Source organism: Syngnathus scovelli, chromosome 11 (genome assembly GCF_024217435.2).
Source record: "Syngnathus scovelli strain Florida chromosome 11, RoL_Ssco_1.2, whole genome shotgun sequence".
NCBI lineage: Eukaryota > Metazoa > Chordata > Actinopteri > Syngnathiformes > Syngnathidae > Syngnathus > Syngnathus scovelli.
Genome location: NC_090857.1, coordinates 6,116,262 through 6,143,794, shown reverse-complemented (window position 1 = coordinate 6,143,794; position 27,533 = coordinate 6,116,262). Strand labels below are relative to the sequence as shown.

At 42.5% G+C, this 27,533-nt stretch overlaps 6 protein-coding genes and 1 non-coding gene across 12 annotated transcripts; 3 read left to right on the top strand and 4 right to left on the bottom strand.

Moving 5' to 3' along the window:
* Nucleotides 1–473: 473 nt before the first annotated feature.
* Nucleotides 474–5,610, bottom strand: nop56 (NOP56 ribonucleoprotein homolog). The gene is made up of 12 exons (XM_049734970.2): nt 5,490–5,610; nt 4,719–4,808; nt 4,531–4,645; nt 3,680–3,844; nt 3,268–3,466; nt 2,938–3,125; nt 2,535–2,686; nt 2,250–2,350; nt 1,759–1,907; nt 1,447–1,568; nt 1,171–1,275; nt 474–921 (listed from the first exon to the last, which is right to left on the bottom strand). The coding sequence occupies exons 1-12, from the start codon at nt 5,490–5,492 to the stop codon at nt 631–633; spliced, it is 1,680 nt and encodes a 559-aa protein (XP_049590927.1). The 5' UTR covers nt 5,493–5,610; the 3' UTR covers nt 474–630.
* LOC125977937 (small nucleolar RNA SNORD57) lies at nt 1,343–1,409 on the bottom strand. The gene has a single exon (XR_007484783.1). It is a non-coding gene; the product is annotated as a small nucleolar RNA SNORD57 (small nucleolar RNA).
* Nucleotides 5,611–6,936: 1,326 nt separating the features above from the next.
* On the bottom strand, nt 6,937–10,454 carry zgc:64106 (uncharacterized protein LOC393348 homolog). The gene is made up of 6 exons (XM_049734977.2): nt 10,060–10,454; nt 9,265–9,504; nt 9,002–9,091; nt 8,681–8,869; nt 8,486–8,595; nt 6,937–8,399 (listed from the first exon to the last, which is right to left on the bottom strand). The coding sequence occupies exons 1-6, from the start codon at nt 10,214–10,216 to the stop codon at nt 8,220–8,222; spliced, it is 966 nt and encodes a 321-aa protein (XP_049590934.1). The 5' UTR covers nt 10,217–10,454; the 3' UTR covers nt 6,937–8,219.
* On the top strand, nt 7,084–7,834 carry mlnl (motilin-like). The gene is made up of 4 exons (XM_049734983.2): nt 7,084–7,208; nt 7,308–7,409; nt 7,480–7,574; nt 7,706–7,834. The coding sequence occupies exons 1-3, from the start codon at nt 7,095–7,097 to the stop codon at nt 7,567–7,569; spliced, it is 306 nt and encodes a 101-aa protein (XP_049590940.1). The 5' UTR covers nt 7,084–7,094; the 3' UTR covers nt 7,570–7,574; nt 7,706–7,834.
* A 755-nt stretch (nt 10,455–11,209) lies between the features above and the next one.
* Nucleotides 11,210–14,764, top strand: aqp7 (aquaporin 7). Its single transcript, XM_049734978.2, has 6 exons — nt 11,210–11,636; nt 12,276–12,402; nt 12,480–12,617; nt 12,710–12,828; nt 12,904–13,121; nt 13,244–14,764. Exons 1-6 carry the CDS (start codon nt 11,469–11,471, stop codon nt 13,437–13,439), a joined length of 966 nt encoding a protein of 321 aa, XP_049590935.1. The 5' UTR covers nt 11,210–11,468; the 3' UTR covers nt 13,440–14,764.
* Nucleotides 14,155–16,346, bottom strand: tpgs2 (tubulin polyglutamylase complex subunit 2). 3 transcript variants are annotated; one of them, XM_049734982.2, is made up of 7 exons: nt 15,991–16,346; nt 15,809–15,888; nt 15,644–15,731; nt 15,259–15,399; nt 15,071–15,184; nt 14,832–14,995; nt 14,155–14,577 (listed from the first exon to the last, which is right to left on the bottom strand). In XM_049734982.2, the coding sequence occupies exons 1-7, from the start codon at nt 16,064–16,066 to the stop codon at nt 14,362–14,364; spliced, it is 879 nt and encodes a 292-aa protein (XP_049590939.1). In that variant the 5' UTR covers nt 16,067–16,346; the 3' UTR covers nt 14,155–14,361. The 3 variants fall into 3 exon arrangements, with proteins under 3 accessions (XP_049590939.1, XP_049590936.1, XP_049590937.1); XM_049734979.2 differs by having other exon boundaries at nt 14,155–14,580; nt 15,991–16,342; XM_049734980.2 differs by having other exon boundaries at nt 14,155–14,580; nt 15,262–15,399; nt 15,991–16,341.
* Nucleotides 16,347–16,478: 132 nt separating this feature from the next.
* On the top strand, nt 16,479–27,412 carry kiaa1328 (KIAA1328 ortholog). Of its 4 annotated transcripts, none has more exons than XM_049734969.1 (11): nt 16,479–16,593; nt 17,500–17,723; nt 17,792–17,892; nt 18,043–18,158; nt 21,427–21,551; nt 22,243–22,568; nt 22,730–22,885; nt 23,247–23,342; nt 23,463–23,542; nt 23,986–24,094; nt 27,056–27,412. In XM_049734969.1, exons 1-11 carry the CDS (start codon nt 16,539–16,541, stop codon nt 27,273–27,275), a joined length of 1,608 nt encoding a protein of 535 aa, XP_049590926.1. In that variant the 5' UTR covers nt 16,479–16,538; the 3' UTR covers nt 27,276–27,412. The 4 variants fall into 4 exon arrangements, with proteins under 4 accessions (XP_049590926.1, XP_049590925.1, XP_049590924.1 ...); XM_049734968.1 differs by having other exon boundaries at nt 22,667–22,885; XM_049734967.1 differs by having other exon boundaries at nt 22,655–22,885.
* The last annotated feature ends 121 nt before the right edge of the window (nt 27,413–27,533 follow it).

The window sequence follows — 27,533 nt, the reverse complement described above, 5'->3', positions numbered from 1 at the left end:
CCTTTGACCATGATTTTTGATTATATGATTTATTAAAAAAAACAAAGGTCTACCTCCACTTTCTGACTGGCTGTTTGATCTGTGACGTCACTCAGACACACTATTAGGTACACCACCATTTTCAGGTGTTCCTGTGCAACTCGCCTTACCATAAGTCATCTTTTTGCTTCTTTACAAAGAAAGCCTTACTATACATGGTCAGTTTCTTTGAACAAAAAGCTGTACTGTACATTCTCATTCTGTTCCAAAAGCAAAGTGTGCATGCTTGTCATTTCTTTTTTAAAAAACAAGTCTTCCAATACATGGTCATTTTTATTTACAAAGAACTATGACCTTTAAAATTATTTTAACAATAAACTGTTCTAAAAAGTTCAAATATGAATTATGATCTGAGCCAGTTCATTTTAAATTTTGTGTACTGAACTTTGAACTTGTTTGTATAGAAAACTTGGCACATTGGAACAAAAAAAAAGTTTTTGTAAAGAACTGAAGATTTATTTACATAAGTACAAGTCAATTTTTGATAATGCAAGGCACGGGTAAAGCATCTGTACAGTCCAAAAAAAAGGACATGAATAAAGTGATCTATACACAAATATAATTCAGTCTGGAGTCAATCCATCCCATTCTTCACTCCACATTTTTTTTCTTTTTCTTTTTCTTCTCAGACACTGGAGTTTCTGGGATGACTTCCACTGGCTCAGCTTTAATGACGCCCGACTTTCGTTTATTTTTCTTCTTGGCCGGCGTGTCAGTGTCCTCCTCAGCCTCTACCACAGCAGCCTCCTGAGGCTCAGACTTTCGTTTCTTTTTCTTGGTGGAAGCATCACCTGCTCCGTTCTCTGCAGCCTGGACTTCCACCTCTTCCTCAGCCGCACGTTTCTTTTTCTTTTTCCCGGGTGTTTCAGAGTCACCATTAACCTAGAATTAAGACACAGCCACTTTACCATTTTCGTACTCAAGTAAGCTATCAAAATGATGAGGCATGTATTTACAGCAAGTTATATCAAATTGTATGACTCGCTTCAGTGATCAAGCCCACTGATTTGGGCCTGCCAATGGTTCGGAGTCAAATTTCTCTTGCATGGTGTTTTCTGAGACCGAACCACAGGCAACAGGTCAGACCTCCTATCAAACCAGCGTATCAGTTTTAGTAGGAGACGCAAGTACCTTGCTGTCGCCATTCTCTTCTCCATTTTCAAGGAGCGCTTGCTTCTTTTCACGCTTCTTGCGCTTCTTTTCCTGTTTACGCATCACTTCAGCAGCCGTGGTCGCCTGTTAGAGACCAAAAATGATCAACACTTTGTGGGTCATTACTTTTGAAAGCTTCATAATCAATGACGTGTCAGGCTCATTAAATCAGTTTTAACCCTCAGTTTTTATCAGGAACAACTTGATCATCATCCACAGCGTTAACTGCACAAGTGACAATAAGAAGTAACTCACCTCATCCATGGCCTCTTTCATCACGTCGACATTCTTACGCGGTAGGTCGCCAGTTTCAAAGAAAGCCAGGCGCTCCTCCACCTGTTCACGCAGTTTGTCACCAAACACGCAGGTGGGCATTTCTGAAAGGAGGCCAAAACCCAAAATGAATGTTACCGAAGCAACACAAGTTTCAATAAATTTGTATAATTGCGATCAAGCTCAGAAAAAACTTTTTCAACATCAACCCAAAGGATGAATGCTGTTGACGAAAAATAGTAATCATAGCAGAGTCAACACTAGAAGTATAAGTGGGCATTTGAGGTCTCTCACCGGAGAAGCAGTCGATGCGCGAGGCAATGCTGCACTTGTTAGCCAGATATCTGGAGATGCGGCCCTTGTTCTTGGCGGCGGCGCGGCCGATGAAGGTCGAGTGGAAGATCAGGCCGTACTTGGGGGTGTTGCCGCGAGTCTTGAGGGCTCTGTGCAAAATTACAGCTGCTTTCACACGGCGGGAGCGATTAACGTGAAATAAAGACTGATGAACCAAAGGCCAATGTTGACTTTGGCAATTTACTAAGCGCAATGCAGATCCTGACAAGGTTTTAAAAATGTATTCTGTGGCAAGCTGCTCCTCTAACCATTTTGCTCTCATCTATCTCAGTGCTGCCTGTGGTTGCTCAGACTTTGGGATGCAATGGGGGGGCGGGGATCACCCCCGACAAGACCAAGCGGTCTTCTCGGGTCACCCCGCTCTGCTCCGGCCCAGCCCTGCCATCACTGCAACCACAGCTCTGCCCTGCAGGGAGGGACGCCCCAGGTACCTGAACAGGGCCTTCTCCGCTCCCAGGATCTGGACGGTGGAGGCGGGGTACTTTGCCAGGTTGGTCAGACTGCCGGCGTGGGAGATTAGACGAGCGCCCACCTGGAAAACAGAAATATTGAATACTGGGAGCATTTTTCTTCAGAAGAATTAAGCCCGGCAAGACAAGTTGGACCATCAGCACCGGAAGTTTATCCGCACAACCAGTCAGAGGATTGACAGATTATTGGTAAAACATCATTGGTCTCATTTGTTGTATGAAAGCAAGGAAATCCAAGAAGCTCACCACATCTCCAATCAATGCAGCCAAGTTGGGGGCCACTTGGCTCATCTTGGAGCGCAAGTACTCTTGCAGCTCCAGACGATACGCCGCCAGAGACACCACACGATTGGAGAACCTCTCAATGTTGATCAGGTCAATAGGCGAAATGTCCATTCCTGCACAAAAAAATAAAAACGTTCAGGGTCCATTCACCCACAAACCTGATTCCCTATTTGTTAGTCACACACTGAATGCTCGCAACACGAACTGTTTCTCCCGACAGGAACCGCAGTGAGGTGGACTGCCGCCACTACAGGTTTTTTGAGAGACTTTCTCTACCCCCTTGTGTGTATCACCAGAGACATTTGTTGGTCCAAGGTGTGTGCTAAAGGGGCGTGGTTGGCAAACGCATCACATCAGGACTAACCCATTGAGGAGCGGGACGCGTCGAGGATGGCCTGCGCCTTAGCGTTGTCCATGACCACCTCCTCCAGGCTCGCCACGCTCTCATCCGTCAACTCTTTCCGGTTACCGATGAGCTGAGCCAAGCGGCAGTACAGCGAGTTTTCTGGCACAATCCTCACCAGCTCGGGGAAGTGGTAACCGTACCATTCGCTGAAAAAGAGACAAATGTTGTTTTGGTTCTTTGTTACCCATCAGTGTTTCATTTATTTCTTCAGCCAGCCCAGCGTTTCCCCCAAGAAATTTGTACCGAGGTTTCCAGCATAACAACTACAATATTGGGCGATTCACTTACCGGACACGCATGGAGAACGTGTTAATGTCCTTGTCGAGCTGATCCAACAGCGCAATGGACTGGATGATCATGTTGTCCGCCCGGTTGACATTAAATTTAACCTTGGCTCGAGAGTAACTGTGGCCTAGACCCAGCTGGGCCTTGGAGGCCGCCACAGCTGTCAGCCCCTTTACCAGCTTGTGGAAGTGAAGGCGAATCCCTGACAGAACACACAGGAAAGCAAAGCAAAGGTTGGATTGCATCAATTTGAGCAGTCAGCCGTCACGTGAGGAAACGGCTGTTCAGATTTTCAGTATGAACCTTCACAGGTAGTCAGGGTGATACAGTTGCATCATAAACTAACCGTGTATTATTTTATTAAAAATGCGCAGCGGAAGCACAAATTCAACATGTCGTCACAATTAATACAAACCTCTTATTAATTCTGCCACAACACCACTGGTCTGGATGGAAAAACCAAATTCTTCTTGTAAGGCAGCACCAATTTTGACATCTCCGACTCCCAGTGTTGCTTTCTTCTTTCCAGATTTAGGAATATTTGTCTCAAGGAACAACTTGAGGTCAGCATGAACCACCCCTGCAAAAAGGAAGGACAATATTAAGCTTGACAAATTGACTGGAAAATTAGCCCATCGCAATGGCTTAACTGATTTTGTCCAAGGGACCACCATTATAACCAAGAGGCAACTCGGGGACTGCTGCTTTGGTGGAGTATTATCTAATTTTGCACTAAAGGATAAGCCTACACAGGTTATTTATTTGCATCTGTATGTCTATTTTGGGAATTTCAGCTACATTTGACATAAGTTGGATGTGTTTATGATTCACTAAATTAGCTGGAAAATGAACCAAGTCTAATTTAATTGAAAAAATAAGTCAACTATTTTCTATTTCCAATTCCACGGTCTACCTGCAATTCCTCTACGGACCACTAGAGGGCAGCAGATCACCAGTTGGCAATCACTGGCGGAGTGCATTCAATTTCATGCGTTTTTTTCTGGCAGTCTTGGTGCCATGTGGCGCCACACTGCCTCTCACCGGTACGTTTAAATATTACATCAAACCTCTGGTTTGACAAAAAGTATTTTCCTTTTCACCCCCTACAAGTAAGTAAACTCAGATGTTCAGGTTTATAAGGCTGTCAGCACAGTCATTCAGGGGATTGACAGATATGAAAACATCACCACATCTGAGTATAATAAGGCAATTACTGATGGGATAAATATTCTTGCATGAGTTTAAACTCAATGCAAGTTAACTTACCTTCAGAAACAGCATTTATGTTCTCCAGGGCAGCTTGAGCCGACTTAAAAGGGAAAAAGGCAGCCAGGCTCACCATGTTGTTGAATTTGGCCAGACTCAGCACACTCTGCTCCACCTGAAACACACACTTGGCATTGAGTCTTGCATGAACGCGTCAAACAATAAAGTAGCAAGGTAATTTGACCTACCTGAGGCAGCAGCATGCTGATCTCCTCAACTTCTTTGACTGCAAACAACGCGTAGCCGGACGCATGCTCGAACAACACGTGTAACAGTACCTTAAATGCAAATATTGAATCATTAACTATTTCATCAATAATCCAGGATGGGTGTTGTTCTGGCTAAAACAGTTTCTTGTTGTTTGATTTGCTTTTGAGCTAAGCAATTTTGTACTCTCTGAAGCACTAAGGATTTACATTGCATTATAAATACGATCTACGAAAACTGGTTAATATAAGATAAATCTGGTAAAATGCATTATAAAACTGCATGTTCAAATGGAAACCCATTACAGATAAAAATATGCAAGGTAAAGTATAATATCTTTCGGACCACGTCGGTGCACCACGTGTTAACCATGGCACCACGTGTGCAAACACTTTCGGGTGGAGCAGCAAACAGCTAATGCATGCTACAAGTTTATAATCTACATTTTCCGCAGTCATCTGAACTTAAAATCTCAAGTTTATATTTCTACAACATAAGAAGCTGTTCATTTACTGTCAGCGAAAGCGATTCTTTGGTTGAAAGCGACGTGACGCACTTTCGCGAAAAGCCAGTCTGCAAGCAGCTAGCTTAGCTTAATAACTTAGCTCAGACGGAAAAGGCCTTGAAATGCCCAGATGAAAACGACGACTTTTTGGTAAACAACATGCATAGCAATAACTGCACGTCAACAATACTGAAGAAAACTAAGTTTGAAGCCAAGTCATTCATGTATCTAACTTGTTTTTTTTTACCATGATCGATGAATCTCAGCTGCACACGTCGCGTGTGCGTTGCGATGCTCGTCCTCTTGTGAAAAGACAGCACAGTCACTCTGGTGCTCGACGTCTATGAGCCAGAATATCGCGAGACCAGAAACATCGCGAGATAGAGTAAAGAAGCTGGTTTGCTTCTCGTGCCACCTAGTGGTTGTATGAAAACAACATCAAGGCGTTACACGTTACTCTAGTAATGAAAGGCATTACTAAAGAGGGCAAAAAGTTATTTTGACATTTTTTCATCTAGTATTTTATTTATTTGACAATTTAACTGTTAGAACTGTTTATAGGCTTGCTCCTACATATGGTAAATTTTAAAGGTATCTCTCATGAAAAATGTGTTTATCTTGTCTATTTGGATGCGCCTTGGATGCCCCTTGGATGTGCCTTGACGACGGCGGGGCCACCTTGGGTGCGCCTTGATGATGCCAGGACTGCCTTGGATGCGCCTTGGATGCGCCTTGGATGCACCTTGGATGCACCTTGGATGACGCCGGGACCACCTTGGGTGCGCCTGGACGACGCCGGGACCACCTTAGTTGTGCCTGGACGACGCCGGGACCGCCTTAGATGCGCCTGGACGATGTCGGGACCACTTTGGACCGCAGCATAAATAAATAAATAAATAAATAAATAAATAAATAAATAAATAAATAAATAAATAAATAAATAAATGATGGTTAAACACTATCTAGACCTAACATTCAGGAAGGGTAAATTTCATATAAGAGCTCTGACGTCAGGCCTACATTTCATTTTGCCAATGCACACTACTTATGTACTTGAATCATTGGGATACAATGACGGTGTGACGTTTTTAGACCGTTTCTGCAGAGTGTTTTCTAATACCTCACCACCTTGCAGGAACACGGTCAAGTGGTGGATTTGAGGAAAAGCATCATTAACTTCTGTAGCGTTGCAGGGTTTCTTAGGAGCACATGCATGTCAGCCTTTATGTGCGCCACATTATATTACTGGCATGTCATAAATGTCACAGCATGTTGGCTTATTCTTAGAAGCAGACAATTTATGACCGACTTCTGAGGACACATAGGTACAACAGACCTTCACACAGACGAGATGTGGTATGCAAAATTAAATCATGTTTTTCTGCAATGAGTTGATCCAAAAGCAAATCTGTCTCCCCAAAGGACAACATTCTTATACATTGAGTCTACCCAGCTCCCCTTCCACAAAAATTGCCCAATTAATGCGTAATATCTTTGTTTCCATGAGTCTGGATGAGAATGTTTGCGAAGGAGCCTGTTGAGGAGCGGATGTCAGGGAGGATGGTAAAATGCTGGGCCATCAGGAGCGCCTTGATATAAAGGCTGACGGGGACAAGTTCTCATTCAGGCAGGAGACGCTCTTCTCATCTTTTAACACGCTTCGGGGACCAACTGATCAAAGTTCAAACAACACGTAAGCATGCAACATTTTGTCGTTTACTTCTTTTGTCTTGTCATGATTGCCACAGGAACGTATTTCTTCTAGCGTGACTCTCCCACACAAGTGTTCAAGTTGATGAGATCCAATGAGCTTGTTCATCTTTACATTTTCCCAGTACAGAACGGATTGAGCATGCGTGGAGCTGTTGCTATCTGTGTGGTACTGGCGTGCCTTGTGGCGTTGCTGGTTGAGAGGACACAAGGACACATCACCTTCTTCAGCCCCAAGGAGATGATGCTGATGAAAGTAAGATGATTGGATTGTATTTGAATAAGTCATCTGAAACAAGTTTGGAAAACCAGTTCATCAATCAAAATATTTTGTGTTTGGGTGTCTGCTCTCCAGGAGCGCGAGGGTAGAAAGGACATGGAGCCTCGGTCAGAGGATGGCCAGTTTGAAGAAGTTGCCGTCCAACAGCTTCCCCAAGTAGAGCATGGTGGAAATCCAGTGCGTGAACGTCAGACGCCGCCATTGTGTTGTGTAATATTAAATGTTAATTCTCTTTGCATGCGTACAGGACAAAACAGTGGACATCACCGTGCGTCTTTCACCCAAACAGCTGGACCATGTCGCTCCTGTGCTCGAGGAGCTCATCCATGAAATGTAGCGACGGTAAGGTACTTCACTTTTTCCAGAACTAAAATCTTTCTTGACCTTTAAGTGACTTCATGAACCAAAGATGACTCTCATGCTGAAACGTAATAATAATAATAATTGTGTTGTCTCCCATTTTTTGTCTTTAGAGTTGAGTAGTGTGCTGGGGAACAGAAGATAAAAATGCTGTATGAATTCGTCAAAGAATGAATGCTCTTATATTTTCTTTTAATATATTAGTCAATAAAGGGAAAAAAAAATGTTTAACTAAATAGAGCCTATGTTGTATTTTCCACACCAACCTCAGACCTGTTCTGAAATATTGCGCAATAGTAATAGAAAATTGCAATTAATTCTTTTTTTTGTAACAATCGCTACAAGGATCATTTTTATGTAGCTCACTTTCATTTGTATTTATATTGATAAATGTCTTATGGTCCAAGTTTCAAAAACCCTGCTGTTATCAATCAGATATTGAAATTCAAATGTTAAATATACCCTTTACAACTTTAAAAATTTTAAAACAGTATATAGCATATATTGACTTTACAAAGTTGCATTAAATATAACTGAATGAACCTGAGTGCTTGAAAGCCTGTGCAGTCACTTGAACAACAACACATGAAAGTGGAGCTCCTTTCTGTTATCAGGAGAAGCATTGTTTCACAGCTTAGATGTCAGTCTTTCGCAGATCTCAAAGTCCTTGACTGCCAGGGCTGTGTCTCTGGCTAAAGGGGCGGGGAGGACAAGGGCGCAATCGCTGTCAAAATACTTTCCACTTATGCCTTCTGCTTCTTCTGACACGGCGCAGTAAATAACGCTGACTGCCCCCTCCTCTGCTGACTGCGGAGATGGGAAAGAATGGTCAAATAAAAACAAACCAAAAAAAATCACTTTGAATGCTGAAAACTGACATCCAAAGCACTCACCTTGAAAAAGAACTGTCCAATGAGGTTGAAGATAAAACGAATTCTGAAGGGATAGTGCCTCATCATTCCCGTCAGGACGACACCAGGGTGGACTGAATTGGCGGTGACGTCTCCATGAACATGACCCACGCACACATGCATGTAAACAAAATGATCAAAGCTAATAAATAGAATTCAAAGTCACGAGAGCCCAACCTGATCCTTGAAGCCTCCGTGCAAACTCATTCGTGCAGATGATATTGTGCAGCTTGGTGTGATTGTAAACCCGATCAAGCTCGTAAGTTACATTCTCCCCGTGAAAATGAGAGAAGTCCACTTCACCCTTTTTGTGGTTGACAGAGCTGACGGTGACAATACGTGCTGGAGCTGAGCGTTTCATCAGGTCTGAAAGAATCAGAAGGGGGAGGGAGGGGAGTGAGTGGCCTGCTTATCACAAATAAACCTTTTTTTTCGGTTAGTTAGGGAACATTCAAACCTCAATTGACACAAGCAGTAATAGACATTCTCTAATCGTACCTACGAGCTGGTTGGTGAGAAGAAATGGCCCCAAATGATTGGTTGCGAAAGAAACATCAAGTCCATCTTTGGTAATCTGCCGGGGTAAACCTGTTGGAGGGAATTGAATATACAATTCATAATGTAAACAGAAATAAAGGACCCATAAACTGACACTTCCACATTCTTAAACTTTTTGGGGAACTGTACTCACATGAGTTGGAAATTTTTAGAATGAATCACAAATATGACGTGCGATTTATATTTCTGCGTCAGCGTATCACCTGATACTCCAGCATTGTTGACGAGGATGTGAAGGGCGCTTTCTTCCTCCAGAATTTTTTTAGTAAAATCTCTGACAGAGTCCAGAGAAGAAAGGTCCACCTGACGCACGTGGACGTCAGGGTTTCCTGTTTTTGCTTGAATTTCTTTCACAGCTGCGGCTCCACGGGACACACTTCGACAAGCCAGAATGACACGGGCGCCCCTGCGAGCAAAGTCCATGGCGATGAACTTTCCAATCCCTAAGAGCAGAAGAAAAAAAAAAAAAACAGTAGCAGTGTAATCATTTGGTTTTAATGACGGTGTTGACAAAAATGCAAAAGTTCTTGCATGCTGATCCTATCAAACAACACTCAGAAATTCTTTCACCTGATAAATATTTCTGCAACCAGTTGAGTCACATCATTTGTTTAGACTAGCTGGAGACAGCAATGTAAAACTGGTCAAGATAAAAAAGTAGACTAGAGTTTAAAGTATTATCAACAAAACTGAGCAAGTTGTTGATGCATGTATTTACCCAACAGGAGACGCAGCAAAAAAATGTGCAATACAAATAAACTTGCCTTGCCTAACTTTACATTTGTGTTATTATAGCTGAAAAATAAATCACGTTCTTGATCATGACTTTTTTGAATGTCTCATATAAGGGTTTGTATTAATCCCAAAATAATCATATTTGAGCTAGTCAACATATCTTGAACTTGTATAACAAATATTGAATTTGACATAAACATTTTTTTACAGGATTGCTAACTCTATAGTAGCCATATTGGTAGAATCATGAGAGCCAAGCAGACCTGAATTGGCCCCTGTCACGATCGCCGTCTTCCCTTTGAGCTGCGTGGGACAAGCACGTGGGTCCCAAGGTCCTCTCCGCTGTGAGCGCACCACCATCCACAGCAGCAGCGTAATTACCATCCACAGCGGGTGAGCGATCACATCCAACCAGCTCATTGTATCAGCCAGCGTGGTTGCAGAAGCGCAAACGGACAAGTTCTGGTCCTCTGGCAGCTTGTGAGTTTGATGTATGACAATGTGGGCCAGTCCACAGCAAGTAGGCGTGACCACAGAGTTCTCATGACAAAGCAACCGTATATAGTTACTGATTCATCCAGGCTGTTGTAATTAGTTGCCTAAGATATTGACACCCAAAGTGGGAAGTTTGCAATTTTTTTTTAGGTCATTTTCATGTCCGTCACTATCTTTCAGCAGGTCACTTGCATTAGATGCCACCAGTGGAACCTGTTGGGCAAAGTTTTTGGTCATTGGTGGCCCGCATGCCGCCCTGCCTACCTCACATGCGTGCAAGATTGCACTTTTATCAACTCAACACAAAGTAAAAAGTTTGAACTATCATCAAAGATTTAGAGTCATTTCAATGTTTCAGTGTAATGCTACATATGTACCGTATTTTCCGGACTATAAGGCACACCTAAAAACCTAAAATTTTCTCAAAAGCCGACAGTGCGCCTTATAGTCCGGTGCGCCTTATATATGGACCAAATTCCTAAATTTAAACTGGCCTGAAGCATTGTGTCATGAAATCAATCATAAGTGGCCTGCTGAAGACTATGAATCATGAATCAAAAAGACCATGGATCATTATTTTGTGATTATAAAGTAATTTGTTGCGTCTGAAGTTGAAATAAAAAAATGATCAAATGAAGAGTGATTTGATTTGGATTAAAAATCTGACATGATGCATTAATGGTGCGCCTTATAGTCCGGTGCGCCTTATATAAGGACAAAGTTTTAAAATGGGCCATATATTGAAGGTGCGCCTTATAGTCAGGTGCGCCTTATAGTCCGGAAAATACGGTAGTCCTTGTCCAGTGATGTTAAGCAGATATTTCAAATAACAGTTTCCTCACTGGCCAAGTGCTGACACAAAGCTATTGGAGGCTGCAGCTGTCTGTATGTCAGCGTGAGCATATCCGGGGGGTGGGAGGGAGAGAGGAAGATTGTGTCACTGCTATAAAGTGTAGACCCAATTGCACTGTGTGATGAAGACAGCAAGAGAGCGAGAGAGGCGCACACAGCTCGCGTGAAATTAGATCGGAGAACAGCAGTGCCTGTCGGGAAGGCCACCATTTGTATTAGTGGACGCACGTGGGCAGCATGTTAGTCCTACAAGTCTGAACTCAGGATTTCTCTCCAGTTAGCTTTATTTTTTCCAAAAGTAGTCTTGCAAGACAAAAGAAGCCAAATGAGAGAAATGGTCAAACTACAAGAAGTAGAAATGAAGGACTTTGCAAAGTCAGCAGATCAAGGAATCCCTCTGCGAAAAGCACCTCTTGTAACCCGAGCTTTTCGATTAAGGAATGAAATTGTTCGCGTGGGACTTGCTGAAACTCTTTGCACTTATGTAATGATGGTAAGAAGTTGTTTCTTCATTCTTTGTGATAAAATTGATATATTTTGGCAACAAGATATTGAAAAAGGTTTGGACATTGCTTTTATTTCGGCACATCAAAGCAATAATGATGATAATGATTAGCACGCTTGTGTTCTTGATTAAAAGCCTCGTGCCGCCAAACACGTTTTTTGTGTTTTGGGGAAGTGAGAGAAGATTCAATCTGCAGATAGGTCAAGCAGTGGGCCACGTGGAGGGGGTCGCCAGAGTCACATGTTTTGTTTGCTGTTTCAATCGATGCCAAATTTAGAACAGAGAGTTACAATGTGAAGCCCACAGGGAAGCATGCGACACATGTAATAAAAGTTAACACACCAGCAACAAGACATGTCCTGAGCTTTGGTGTGCACCCCCATCTTGTACTTTGACACTCTGCTTACGTTTTAACTTTAGGGTGCATGATTTGTGCTGGCGGATCTGCACATTTCCTGTTCCCTGAATGAATAGCTCAGTGTAAGCCTTTCCACTCGTTTTAATCTAAAAGTTGGCGTCAGGGTTTTAAGTTCAGCTTTTTTTTTTTAGCACTAGTTCAAAAGTGAGTCGTCAGTCATTTTGTCTATCCTTAATCATCACTCTGAGCAGTCTGGTTTCTGTTTCCAGGTGTTTGGCCTTGGTTCTGTGGCGCAGGTCACGACCGGAAAAGGAGAATTTGGACATTACATAAGCATCAATCTGGGCTTTGGGCTGGGTGTTGCAATTGGGAGTCATATAGGAGGGACAGTTTCAGGTATAAAGGTTGTCTCATCTTCAAGCATAAAAAGATCAACACTATCTGTGCCATCATGTGCTTTCTTATTCCACCAGGCGCTCATATGAACGCGGCGGTGTCCTTCGCCATGTGTGTCTATGGCCGCCTGGCGTGGAGGATGTTCCCCCTCTATATTTTCTCACAGTTTCTGGGGTCCTTTTTTGCCGCAGGGTCGGTTTATGCTGTGTATTACGGTGAGGAGGACACGCTGAATGAACAAGAGCGATTGGTACTGAGCGGTTTCTCCTTTCACACGACACCGATTGCCAATTTGATGTGTTTGCAGAGGCAATACACGACTATTGTGGAGGGAATCTGACTGTAACTGGCGACAAGGCCACTGCTAGTATCTTTGCCACCTATCCTGCCCATTACCTCTCCTTGTTGGGAGGATTCATTGACCAGGTACAAAATACTGGATTCACACTGGAGACAAATAAAAAACGAGGTCTCGTTTGACTTTGATTGTGTTATTGCCAGGTATTTGGGACAGCTTTGCTACTGCTGTGCCTGTTGGCATTGTCCGACCAGAAAAACAAACCAGCTGCAGCAGGCACCGAGCCAACCGTCGTGGGTCTCTTGGTGCTATTAATCGGCATTTCTATGGGCAGTAACAGTGGCTACGCGATCAATCCCACCAGAGACATCGGGCCGAGGATCTTCACGGCCATTGCGGGTTGGGGGGTTGACGTGTTCAGGTATGGGGGGGCGCTATAGGTACTCAGGCTGTACGCCAATAATCATCTGTCTTTCTTAATAACCGTCTGAAGAGTTTTAAGAGTGAGGAGACGTGTAATAATTTGCTTGTTGATCTGTGCAGGGCCGGAAATGGTTGGTGGTGGGTGCCCATTGTCGCCCCGATGATTGGAGGCGTATTGGGTGCGGGAGTCTACAAGGTCTTGGTTGAACTTCATCATCCTCCACGCTCAGAAAATTGCACTGGACCGATAGAAAGAGTAGAGAAGGAGACTGCATCACTGGAAAAACAAAACGCTGACACTGATTTTTGCGTGTGAGAGGTTCCCAACTAATACGATGAGTGGAGCATGTCAAGCTAGGTGCACATGAGTAGCTGACACATTCCAAGATTGCTTTGATTGGACGATCCGCTAATAATGACGCAAATGTGGGACTCGCGTGTCTGTATCTTAGTTACTCGGTTACAATTTGCATCACTTGCTAAGCTGCTTCTTGCAGCTGAAAGAGAAATGGCACTCAGCTAAGGCTTATTATGCAAATGTTCAACATCCAGGAGTAAGACAAGTTGAAACCTAAAATATATTTCTTGAAGAGTCTGCCGACTTTCATTAATGATGCAAAAGTAGCTGGTCTAACTTTGGAGTAACTGAGTGTTACACTGATTTAAAATCCTACCTCCTTTAAGAGCCTTTAATATTATGCAGAGTAATAGGCGCTTATCTATTATTCATTCAGGCAGACAGCAGTCTATGGGCAAAAAGTGAAAAGATAACCTTCATGTTGGCATCACTTGAAAAATAGTTGAGCCCAAAGTTGAGCCAAGAAGTCTTATTGCTTATGCGGCCACACTCCGCGGGCATTACAAAGTGAATAATCATCTACTGTATCTTCCCTGTGAAGTTATGGATTTATAAATAGCACCTGTAATATTGAAAATTTGACTGAGGTTTATGGCGTCAAGTGTTAACAATGTGATCAAGGAATAGCAGCTGCATTTTATTATTAAAGTTTACAGTCAAAACAGACTTGTAATTTATGCATAGTTAATTTATTCTATATCTGGCATGGTAGATCATAAGATCAAGCTTTGTATAAATATGCAAAATGAAATTCACTGATTTTAAAGGTGGTCATTGCTTGTGACTTTCTTAAATGAAGTTTGATGGACACTCGTGACAGAGCCTCAGTTGTCAAGTACTGTCCGAGAGCTGCTTGAAATATCATCAAACGAATCCGGTTTTATCGCTTCGCTGTGCCAGGTCTTCCACTGCTGCCGAGACTTTTGCTATTGCTCGCTTGGCTGCACGGTGCGGATGGCTTCTTCTTAGGCGTGGGTACCTTGGCTTTGGCTTTAAAAGCCTTTGTGGGATCAATCTTGTTGATGTGAACATCTCCGGCAGAAGGAGTCAGGCTGAGCTCACTTCTGAAGGTCAGCGGCTGGTATAGCGATGACCACTGCTGCGGAGGGAACGACGGGTGTTAGAGAGTTAACACACAAAAAATAAATAAATTAAAAATAATTGAGGAATGAAAACGAGCAAGATTTTGATTTTCCAACACAAATCATGTGTCTGTTCATTACTTTGAATGAAACACTGTACTTATCAAAATGGCAAAAAATAAAGTATCTCAATTTACCTGATCGATTAACTACTTTATTAAGATGTATCGCTGATATAGAGTATTTTCAAAAGAACTCTCTTCGCTACCTTGGCTTGCGGACTGGGGCCATAAGGTGTAAAAAAATACTGCCACTCGGGCAGGCCCAGGTGTGTGATCATGAGGCGGTAGTAAGAGGAGAAGGTTGCGGTTAAGAAATGCCAGCTAAGCGAGCGGTCCAGAAACCAAATTTCACTCTGCTGGGCGACCACACCTGGAAAAAGAAAAGAATGTTAAATAAATTGTCAGGGGTCAGATATATTTTTGGACAAAAGACCTCCAAGAGCACCTGGGGTGGTGTTTTTGTATACCAAGCACACTTGACCATTCCCGCCACATGAATCCAACTCAAAGATGCGGCTCCGAGAATCAAAATGTGGAGGAGGGGGAGTATTTTCTGACCCTGTTAAATTACAAAAATAAATTTGCATTATTTCCGGGTGAAGACGATTATAGAATTTGATATACGAGTTTCACCACATTCTGCACTGCCCTCCTCCCAGTCTAGGTCAGCCAGTGATGGTGCATTTGGCAGGGAGAAAAATTGTGTTGGCTGGAGAAGAGGCTGCAACCTTCCCACACTGTTGATTGTCATGCATCCTAAGGGAACACATTCATCTGAAGGAGACACAAAAAACATTACAAAATATCACTAGGGGTATTTTAATTGTAATTCAGTGCATGTAAAATCCCGTTTATCCGGGTATCACATAATAGGGGATTTGTCATCTAACATTTCTGGCTTTTAATTGTTCTTCCACAATACATCGCCGGCATAGAATCGTTACCTACAGCGCACTTGAGAAACTCACATAGCAAATTTGGGAATCACTGTTAGAATAATAAAAACAGATTCACTTGCCGTCTAGTTTGACGCTCCAAGTAAGTGTAAAGCCATCTGTTGTCAGAAAAAAATCTCGTAGGTCCTCTGGTAGAATGCAATTGTTTTTCTGCGGAGAGGAAACAGATGTTTTTTTAATAATCTGACGTTTGATTGTTGACAATTGCATCTTATGGGTTCCTTCACCTGTTCCCATGAGAGCAGACTCCTTTTTTCTCCAGGCTCCCTCTCTGCGAGGCGCACATCGGCAACACCAGGCATGTTCTCTGGTGCAAAGAGAAATACGATTTAGAATTTATTGTATGGAAGAAGCGTTATAATATCTGTTGCGGATGTTGCTAGTTCCGACGCCGCATCAAAATACTCACCAAGGATTCGCGTGATGCCCAGTGTCAGTCTTTCAGGCACACATTTGACCGACACGCTTGCTTTTGTCTCGTCCATTTTTCTACCAATAAATATATTTTTTATTAATTTCTAGAAGAGCAACCCCTTCGGGTTTGTCACCGTCACCAAGGTACATCAGCAGCTGGCAACGCTTTTTCTTCTTCGCTGAGAGTTTATGTTATACATCGCTGCCATCTTCCGGCGTCACTTAACACTTACAGATGCGCTGTTATAAAAAAAAAAAGATGATAATTGATTGTGTTCAACCATCTCATATTTTAATTGTTATAATATAATATCATCACGTCACGTGACCATGCGGTCTGCAAGAAGCGTTTACGTCAGGACGTCTTGTCGCGTGGGGGCGTGTGAGGGGGGGGAGCCTGTGGGGGGCGGGGTCCGTGTGTAAGCCAATAGAAAAACGCCTGCTTGAAGATCTGCCAATCAGATCTTCATATTTGACGAAGAGGCGGAGTTACATTTTCTTAGCAAGGTTTGGTTCCTTGTCACTTGCGGCGGTTGTTTCAACATGGCGGCAGTTGACAAAAGGAATTCAAAATCCGGAATATTTTGGGTCAAGAGTGGTATGCTTATTCATGTATTCATTTGTTTATTTACTTTCCAGTCCGTGTGGTTTTATTACTTTTAATTCTTCCAAGATTATATGCACGATCGTTTACAAAACAACAAGTAGTCAAGTATCAAAACAAAAAAACAAGTAAACAACTCGAGTTACAGTATTGGAGTAAGGTTTTTGCTTGGTTCAAGTGCCTTGCTCAAGAGAAACTTAGCAGTCGCGCGGTCACATTTTGGTCACGTGTAGGGCTGCACGATTATGGTCAAAATTCTAATCAGGATTTCCTTGATCAATATTGTATTCACGATTGTTAAATACAATTACTCATCATGTTAGGATAAATATTTGTATTTTTATTGCACTACTTTGCAATATAAACTTAAATACAAAATAAAACCTGAATAAATGCATTGTTATTTTAACATAAAATAAATGAACACATTTGCCCAATAAATGTAAATTTTACAAGTGGCTAACTGAATGAAGATGCCATTTATGTTAACGTCACTAACAAGCCCAGATAAACGGTTGTTGATCCGCTTGACACAACTCGCTCTCAAAAATCCACCTAGGAGCGCTCAATTATTTAGGCACTTTAAATAGCACAGATGATCAGCTTCATTTAGTTGTAGTAGTCACAGGCCAAACTCTAACCCTAATAGATTAAATTAGAACCTTACTTTGTTACTTAAGGGATTTTATAATCCAGAGAAAGAAATAGCTTTTGAACGTTAAGTTTTTTTTATTATTCCATTGTGTGAAACTACTGTTCTTGTAAAAAGTAATTCCACTGTCTTTGTTGACATAGTGGCAGATGAGGTACAATCTCTGGTATTTGTTTCTGGTGAGCCAAAATAATATACACTTTCACAGACATTGTCAAACTCACCATGTTTTCTTTCTCCAATCGCAGGAGAAGATGAAGTGATCTCTTGTCAGCCAGGTGGCACAAGCACCTCAAGTAAAAAAAATACCAAGATGCAATCCAGGCGCTCCTCTGACTGCAAGATTGACATACCATTAAAGAGGGGTGGCAAAAAACAGAGCTATGTACAAAATGATCAATACAGTTCTGACGTCAAGGAAAATGTCTCAACCTTTGCCAGTGCTTCTCCAACCACTGACAGCACATCACCAGTAAGGTTTTCATCATTTTGTCATATTTGCAAATTAACTGGATGTAAAACTACAACCATGTTCCCTAGGTAATATTTGAAAGCATCAGTGCACAGAGCCAAGTCGGTCTGAAAGACCTCTGTCCCGAAGACAAACGTCGCATTGCAAACCTGATTGAAGAACTAGCCAGGTAGTTTGCTGATTAAATCCCTCCGAAGAAGCAATTGAAATAAAATCCCTCATGGCTTTTGCTTTCTTGCTTCGCTGGCTCACTTTTGCCTCCCATTTTATTTTAATATATAATGTATTGTCTTTCCCCCCCCCCCCCCCCCCCCCCTAGAGTGAGTGAGGAGAAGGAAGAATCTGTGAAGCGCCTGAAAGATGAACATGATAATTTCGAAAGCAAGATCCAACAACTCGAGGAACGGAATTTGGTTATAGCACATGAAAGAGAAAGTATCCTTTTAGATATTATTGACAAAATACCAGTGCCATAGTCTGTGGCTGCAACATTATCTACATTTTGTGTGCAAGTATTTTTCTGTGCTGCGCCTGACTATACAGAACGACGTCAACAGGGGGCACTGTTGTCCTAGCAAAGCCATTGTGCAGCCATTGCAACTCTTGAATTTCTACTAGAGGCAGACAAATGGGGAGATTCATTTCAATTTTTTGACGTCTGCCACAGTTGTCTTTTGTAAGTGCTTGCAGCTTATTTGCCTTTGTGCACAAAATCAATTTCACGGTTGAAACAATGGCCCAAACTCGAAAGCATCTATTAAGTTTGGTATTTACTAAGAAGACTATTGTGTCTCTTTTCAATATGTTTTTGTAACCTTTACTTTGCGCATTGGATGTCAGTTCCTCTCCACACAGTGAAAGCCAGAATATTATTTATTCACTAATTTGAGACTAACAATGTTATTCTATTTTATGCTCCCCGCCGTCTTCCTTAAAATTCCACACAGGTTAACGCACAATAATCAGTTGATGTTAAATTGCTGCAAAATATGAAGAGTAATTGACCCTGCTGCTAAATTGTATGATTGGAAATGGAAGTGTGCTAAATTAGGGCAGCACGGCTCAATTAAGCATGCTCGGGCTTGCAGACTTGGCATTTACACCAAAGTTCTAAACTCCATTAAAAGGTATTTGCGAGAGAAAAATGTTAGGCACCTCGGGGGGGGATAACGTAGTCTTTTAAAGTGTGAGCAAGAGTCATGAACGCACTTCTCGGGGATAAGGTTCTGCCACTTCACAGAAAGGTTAAGGAGACACCAAAGGCAAACACACCGAATGAGAGTCTTGTCAAATCTAATTCCATTACGCCTTAGCTTATCTTATCTAACCAAGGTTCAGGGTTGACGGGGTGTAAGAAATGTTGGGCTATAGTTTAGCTCTAAGCCACCAAGGATGAGAGAGGAAAAAGTAACCTTGATATTTGGGTGTTCAGCTGACATTTCGAATTGAAATGAATTCGTCTCGGAAAGAAGCGACGCTTGCGTACATTAAAAGTAAGTATGCTGTTATGTGCCGAGGTCACCGTGGCGATAGCGCTCGACAAAACACAGCAGGAGACACAACTAGAGAAAAGCCAGAGGCCGTGGAGGGTTGGGAAGCCTTTTACCTCTCTTCTAATCGACTACCGGATGTGACTGCAAAATATTTTATGACTGAATTTGACATACTTCCAGATCTTTTCTAGATTGCTTTTATTGGCTTTCATCTTGGGTATGGACCTCGATAGTCGGAATGTTTTCCTTATGAATCGTTTTGCTTATTTTTATTTTTTTTGTCTGTGTGACTTTGCTGCGCCCATGTTCTTTAGGTTCAGTTGTATTTACAAGGTTACGCAAGTTGTCAGCTTCAATTAATTCACCATCATTGCTTCCTTTCCTACACATTTCCAGCTATCAATCTCCGCCCCTTTCTGTCCTCTTCAGGCTCAATCTGTTTGATTCGGTGTGCTAAAGTAGGCTTTAGAACACCCCCACCCCCCAGTGTGCAAATTTGTTCCTCCTTGAGGTGGATTTCATAATTTCATTCAAGCCTCAGCCTGACAGGGAAGTGAATCATTTTGACAGGCCTCTTCAACCCAAGCCCTTGATTTGGAGTATTTTGGGAGCAAAGGGGGGGAGGAGTAAGTCATTGTTGGCAATTTGCAACTATGATGTAAACAACCGGGCTTGCCGAGTACTGTACTTGGCCCTTGGCTGTTGTCCAAGGATGTGGAGAAAGTCTGTTTTTGTAGCATCTGGCACAGAAGTGGAATCTTGTTAGTATTGCTCTCCTTGGATCAGATTGCCCATAGTGCTTGTTGTCCAGGGACCGACCGCTTGTCCCCGTCAGCATATTAGCATGCTTTACCGACAGGATCCTGGTGCACAGCGAGACATTCTTCATTGTGCTTTTTGTAATATAATTAGATTTCATTCAAATGTTTTGGCATACAAACACCCATGCATTTTGCAATCTCGGCGCGCGTATGGTGGCTGTGTACGCATATTCAGTATCCCCCCCCCCCCCAGACACTTCCTTATTCATGCTGCATAAATAGACCTCCTAGCAACGGTTTACATGATGTGATGTCCTTGTGATGTCCTTTCATCGTGCAAGACTTCCATAGACATTATCAGTGCTAGAGGGGAGGGGGGGCTCCATAGTTAGATGGAGCGTTCAATCAATGTGTTTCCTTTCCTCACTTTTCTCCCAGTTTATGGAAGCTGCTTCATTGCATTTGTCTTGTGCCTGCTCCTCAATTCAAAGTTGTTTCCCCTTCTCTTTCCTTCCCCTCCCATTTCATTTCCCCAACCTGATTGAAGCCCTCTAACAACCAAAGTGTTTCCTTATGGAGTACTCTGCCAACTATTTTTTCAATACGACTCCACTTTGAACTTTGATTTCCTCTTAATATCTGGGCTTTTTTTTTTTTTTAAACGGATGCTGAGAAACTCATCAGCTGGGGTAGCAGGGCCACCATCATAAAAATATATGGCCTGGAGGAAACACACTTTATGGTCAGCTTGGGTGGGAGTGTGTGTGTGTGTGTGTGTGTGTGTGTGCACGACTTGCTTTTATTGTAGCGTTTGTGTGGGGGGAAATTGTGCTCTTGTGCCTCAGTGTGTGTGTCCTAGAAAGTCAGAGTAAGACGCAGGTTGATTATTGAATATGTATGAGTTTGTCTGTGTATCTCCTAGTCATTATCTTTGTATGTGCTGCTGTGGTGCGATGGTGCTACTGTCATTAGTGGGCTCCTGGGGCGCAGCAGTAGTTCCGCTCCAGATTAGTTTCCTTGTATCTGCCAACTCTCTGTCTGGCAGAGAGCCCCTGCCCAGCTCAGCTCAGCGCAGCATGGATCGAACCAGATGGTGAAAATTCTGTGCTCTGACACAAAGTCAGATTTTTCTAGCCCTTTTTTTTTCCTTTCCTCTGTACTTTCCTGGTCAAGCATGTAACTGTTTGCTCAAATAATGGTTTCATATGGGTTGTCTAGTAAATCTAGCCGCTGTCTGTCTTAATCCCCCAAAGAGAATCGTTTCCCTACTAAAACGACTGATCTGCATACAGTGACCTTTTAAACGAGGCATTTTTAAAAGCAACGTTGAACAGACCTTTCATGAGAGCGTTCTTATTTTTCCTTCAGGAATTTAAAAACCCATGTTAGTTTTTGACCCACAAGTCTCATCCCTCAGTGATGTCTATCCCTTAACCACCGGCGCGCCAGACCTTCAGCAGCAGTACAGGGAGTGTCAGGAGCTGCTTGGGCTCTACCAACAATACCTGACTCAGCAACAAGTAAAGCTCAACCAGTCCATCGCTGAGCTTAGCCAGGCACAAGCTCACTATAAGGTACGATCCTGTTCGTATAAAGGGTTCATCGAGACGTCATGCAACAGCTCATTTATATTTAAGCGCCAAAATAATGTCCATCAATTGACTGTAGCACCCCCTCCGAAGTCACTTGCTTCGATATGATTACACCACAATAAAACTCTCTCAAGGTCACACTTGAGAAGGGAAGACACTCTTCAGCCTAAGCATCTGGAGATGGAATAGATGACACGGCCAAACCTCATTGTCCCACTGTGGCTCTGAATAATGGCTGTTTGCCTGCTCCCTGACCCTTAGCAAATGAGTCACTCTCTCCCTTCCCTAGTCAACTATAAGACGGGCTTTTCCTCCTTATGTTTATCTCATAATGTGCCTGACCTTGGTTTACCTGCCAGTAATGCTCAGTTGAAAATTGGCCTCTTAATCTTGCCGCCTCTGTCAGGTCTGAACAGGATACGGTAAGCGTAATAGGACACTGCACGCCATTGTAATTATACGCACTGGAAGAAAACGCACTCCAATTACGCATGTGGGGAATATTTTTACCCGCACATCTGCACAAATTGTGTGAATGGTTCATAATTCAACACCGACAAATTTCACTTTCGGCCAGCTCTAAATTATGCTCATGGGTTATAAAAAAGTATTCATTTTTTGGAAGCCTCTTTTGTTGATCAAAAGACATTCATTGGTTTTCTTGTGTGTCCAGGTGCCGAGCAGCGAAGAAGCCATTAACGAAACTACTAGTCAGGCTAATGGCTTAATGTTTGATGGCTCATACCTCAGTCTTGCTGCTAGTCAACCACATCAAGCTCAAGTCCACAAGAGAAGTGGCGGAAGGAGAGGAGCCTTGCAAGCTGTCACTATTTCTACACCCGCTTTCTATCCAGCTGATGCTGGTGCACAAATCAGTGAGCATCAGATTCAGAGAGGAGAATTTGGTTTGCAGCACTATCAAGACAGTGGCTATGGCATCCAGCAACATAGAAACGGCCATTCCCTTGAGAAAAGCTGTGAGAGCACCTTAGGCCAAAGGTACGGTTGTTCTGGAACTGTTTGTTCACTCGTTCTAAAATTTAGATGTCGTTTAAAGTATAAAATATCTGTTATCAAATTAGTAGTTTTCCATACAGGCCACATGCAGAGAATGACTCAGCTACAGAGAATAAGGAAGCTTTGACCAACCCTTTACATAGTCGTGGGGACTGGGAGGAGAAGAGGCACCAGCTGCTGCTGCAGAAGATGCAGCTGGAGTTGGAGCGAGAGAAGCTGCAGGCACGTCTGGCTGATCAGGAGGAGCGGCTCAGCAGACAGAACCAGCAGCTGTGCCAGTCACGTCTCGACTGCAAAAGGTAGGGTCCAAAAACCTCAAAAGAAAAAAGTTCCTTCTCATAGTCTAGCAGTAAGTTACAAAATGTCCATATAATATTTTCATTTAATACTCACACATTCCAAAACTGCTTCTTGGGTAAATTGGTGAACATTCCTGCAATCAAAATGAGGATAAGTAAGATTAAAGAAATTGAAGAATGGATTTTTAATCACAATATACTTAAAGGATACCCATACTAGGTATCAGTATCAGTCCGATACTGGACATATTGGTATCAATCTGAGAAAAGTATATTGTATAATATAATATTGAACAACAGTATAATGCTCTGTGGCAGAACATCAGTTCCTGATTTCAATTCCTTCTTGTGTTCATATTAGACTTCAAGAAGCATGTCAATCCAAACTCAGCAGCTCTGTCACTAACAATGGAACATCACAGCCAGACACCCCTCGTGGCCAAGATTTGCCCTCCAGGTAAAGCAAGTTATTGAAAAAAGCTCCATATGACCATCAAAGTCATTCACAGAATGAAATTGTTGAGGCCTGCTTATGAAAATTGCTGCTGATACTGTGTCTGTTGCCTGTCTGTGACAGTGAGAATCATCCAGCGCAACAAAGCTTGCATCACAACTCTTCACAAACTGCTTCCCGGGAAAAAAAAAATCATTTTTGTGGTAAGTTGTTTCCCCCCCTCCAGTTAATCAAAATGCTGTATTGATACTTGTCACAAACCTGACATGCCACATTAGTTTCTTTCACCAATTCATTTGAGGTAGAGCTAATAAACATGCTTCGGGAGAGTATTAGCACAAGTAAAACTTGGAAGGCGACTGAACAAATGTTCTGGCTGTTACATTTTTAAGGGCCAATCAGATCAACAAATAGGAGGCACCGCTGCCAAATAGTCATTCATATAGTGCTAGTTTGACAAGCAGCCAGCCATTTTGTGTCAAAGCCTGAGTGAGTACCTCCATGTCATCGCAAAGAGCTTTCAGCACTCTTATTTGCTCTTCTGTTAATGAAAACATGTTTGCCAATTCTGATTTTTTTAAAAAAAAGCTACTGGAACACAAAGTTTAGGACATATTTGAATGTAAGCATGTACATTTCTTGACAGATCCTACAGCGCAGTCAACAAAGGACACTGCCACATCCCCTGTTGGGTTCCTCGCAAGTCCCGCCGAGCTCATCGTGGAACCCCAGATTCAAAAGACATCTGAAAATCGGTAACCTTTTTACCGGGCGATAATGTTATCCAGAAAAGCCTCGTTACCACATTCTAAACGGGGTTCTGCAGAGTTTCTATTATCCGGGGTAAATTATGACACTTAGTTCAGCTAACTTTTCGGCTGCGAGATGCTAAATGAAGCTTTTAGTGGGCTAGCTAGCGCCGCGGCCAGTCTGTCAGGAGACGTGCTGCGTTCCATTAGTCCACCTGGCAGGGACCTTGCAGCAGGTGTAATTGAACAGACTTCTGGATGCACACACTGCCCTCCCTCCTTTCTCTGCAACAGTAATGAGACAGAGAAAGCAAGAGGCAGCAATGTTAAAAGCAAGTTTGAAAGGGTGGGGGTGAGCGCTTGAGCATTGCACAAAAAGAAAATAAGGTACCCTAGCTGCTGTATAAGATGTTCTTCAAGATAAACAAGGGTACTATAGTGAATACTACTCACCGAAATTCTTCACACAGTTCCAAGGACATCTCGGCCTTTTCGATACTTTCCCGTCCTACTCATGCAGCCGGCTGATGACATTCATTGATACTCGAAGCTCAGCGGCCATGGCATGTGCTCCTCTGGCCAATATTGAAAGTTGCAGCATGGCCTCGGTTATTGTGACAGCGCTCTGTGAAAGGAGCAAGTTATTATGTGGATGGAATGATGCAGCTTGCGTGATTTCAAACAATTCATTTCTACTTTACCTAGCAACAATGACGTGCCCCTTTGGGCCATCTGATCTAAAACCGTTCCATCTTAATGTGCAAATTACCAAACAAAGCTCGGGTTAACATGAAGCGACCTTATTAATCCTTTTTTGAATTCTGTGCCAGTTAGTAATGAGACAGTTCCATCTCATCTCCATCTCGCCTGCCATTACACGCACGCTATTGATTGGTTGGGAAATTGACATGCAGAATCTATGCTTTGGCCACGATTTTTTTTTTCTTTTTTCTTCTCTCTTACTGTTTGGACTGCAAATGAATAAGGGCACCGGGGTGAGACGACCATCTTTAATGAAAGAGTGCAGTGAGCGTTAGAAGCGAGGAGGCATGCAAAGGATCGTGGACATATTTCAAACTAAATGGGAGGAGCACTGTATAGAAGGCCGCAAAGAAGAAAACAGTTTTATTAAACTTCAAATCTGTGGCATGCCATAGACACGAGTTGCTAGCACATTAGTCTAAAAGTAACGATAATAATTATAAAAAATGATGACGCGGTATTCCAAATACTAAAACTACTTTGACTGAAAGAACATCTGCTCTTGCTCATGCTGAAAAAAAAATCCAGGCAACAGTGACAGATTTCATGAAAGTCCCTTGAGCTACGAATCTATTAATATCTGACTGCACCTCAGAGTATAAAGTCACAAAGTTAAAGCCTTCTGAATCTCTACTGGCATTCTTTTCTGCCTTATGCCACCCGCTCTGCCCCACCCTCGCTCCCGTAACACTCTGACCAAACTGTACCCCCCTCCCACCCCCCACGCCTTGTTATAGATTGTGCCCGCTGTTAAGCAATGCATTATTCATTACCAGCATGTCGTTTGTTGATGGATGGCTGTTTGAGAGCTCTGTCCGTTAAATAAATCAACAAATAAAAATGCAAATTCTCACATTTCGCGAGACGGAATCTAGCCAAAGTCCCTCCCCCATGTTCCCGCTCAGTATCCACAAAGCTGCATTTGCTTTCCATCTCTCAATTTCTCTCTCTTGGCCAGTCACGCTCACTTTTGCTCATTCTTTCCTCTGCCTGTTGACAGGCAGGAACCCAAATGAGGAAAATACATTAACTTACTTCAGGTTATGTCACTCAGTTTTAAGAAAAAAAAAAAAATCTGTTTTTACACTTATCTTCCCTCAGCTAACTTGACCCTGATAAGCTTTCTCTACTGTCACTCAAACATGTTCACACTCGAGTTCATTTTCCAAGAAAAACTTTTAAGGTTTTTTTGCGTACTTCCTCACAAAGTCAGAAAGTAGCCGTCACAAGTGAGTCGGAGCAGAAATATAAAAGGCTATAATGACCTTTTGACCGTAAGTGACAATCATATAGCGGCTCGCACACACAGTATTCATTTTATCTTCTGTTACTTTCTATGCTACTGGTGCATGAAATAAAACAACAGAAAAGTGAAGTGAGGGAACGACATGGTAATTTTGTCTACGGATAAATGCAAATGAAATGACAATTTAACAATAGTTTTTCCTCCTTTCTCTGTGGCCCTGAACTGAATGATCCACAGCGCGGCGTTTGGGGACGGCCCCAACAAGTGCATGCCAAACGCGGTGCTCACCTCAGGGAGCTGCGCGCAGCACTGCATGTGATGCAAATGGATGCGGCTTTAAACGAGCAGAGAATTATGTTAGCAACTTCACTGGAGCATGCTTTAAAGAATTCATGTTTTGTATTTGGAATGGTTGTCCTTCCACTGTGTATACGTTGAATAATTTATCAAGCCAGACAGACTGAGGGATTGAATCTCTATTAGCCTAATCTTCTTTGTTTTGCTTTATTTATTTCACTGCACATTCCCTCATTTCTATTCCAGGCATCTAGGCGCCAGGTTCTCCGATTTTCCGTCCCTCTCACGCCGACAAGAAACGGTGTACTTCTGTTGGAGCGCACCAGTGGTTTTGGCTTGTTAAAGCCGCTTGTCAGGAATCAGTTCATAATTCAGCAATGTAGTCATTTGCTTTTATATTAATGGTGTTAACAAGCAGAAGGTAGTTGGCAATATTTTAGCACACAATTTCTACATCCAAACTGGCGATTTGGCATTTCTGGTGCTGGTACCTCAGCTTGCTCACCTTTTTAAATTTGAGTTTGTATTGTTTAGCAGTCTGGCATTGTGTGTGCGTTTCCTGTTGTTAGGACAAGGACGCCGCAGCCAGGAAATGCCCCTGCAGACAAAAATGTACTGTATGTTGAATCGAATAACAGCAACATTTTTTTTTCCACCCCCAGGTTTGACTTCTCTGTGGTTGAGTTAATAGATAACTTTAGTTCCATTGCGGCACATGAGCAATGCAAAGCATCATCTTGGTCATTCCAACGTGGACCAGCTCTTACTGCGCCCAAACCAATCTGCAGAGGTCTGCGTACCCCTGCGGTGCCTCATCGTCTGAATTGCCTGCAGGACTTGGAAGAAAGCCAAATATTGGAGGATATTTTTTTCATTTGCTGACAAGAGGAAGCGATTTTTTTTTTTAAAGTTTGACCTAGTTCTTTTAATTTCAGTTTTATTTTCTATTCATTCAGTATGTTTTTGAGTGAACTCATGTCATGTCATATTTTAAGTACAAATAAATAATCATTCGTGGGTATATTAGTAATGTAATTTCTTTGCCCAACTTAAAACAAGCACACCCCTTTGTCTCATGCTCGCTTAATGCTAACACACATTGCAAAGTATTATAGGTGGCCAAACAAATAGCACTTCTAT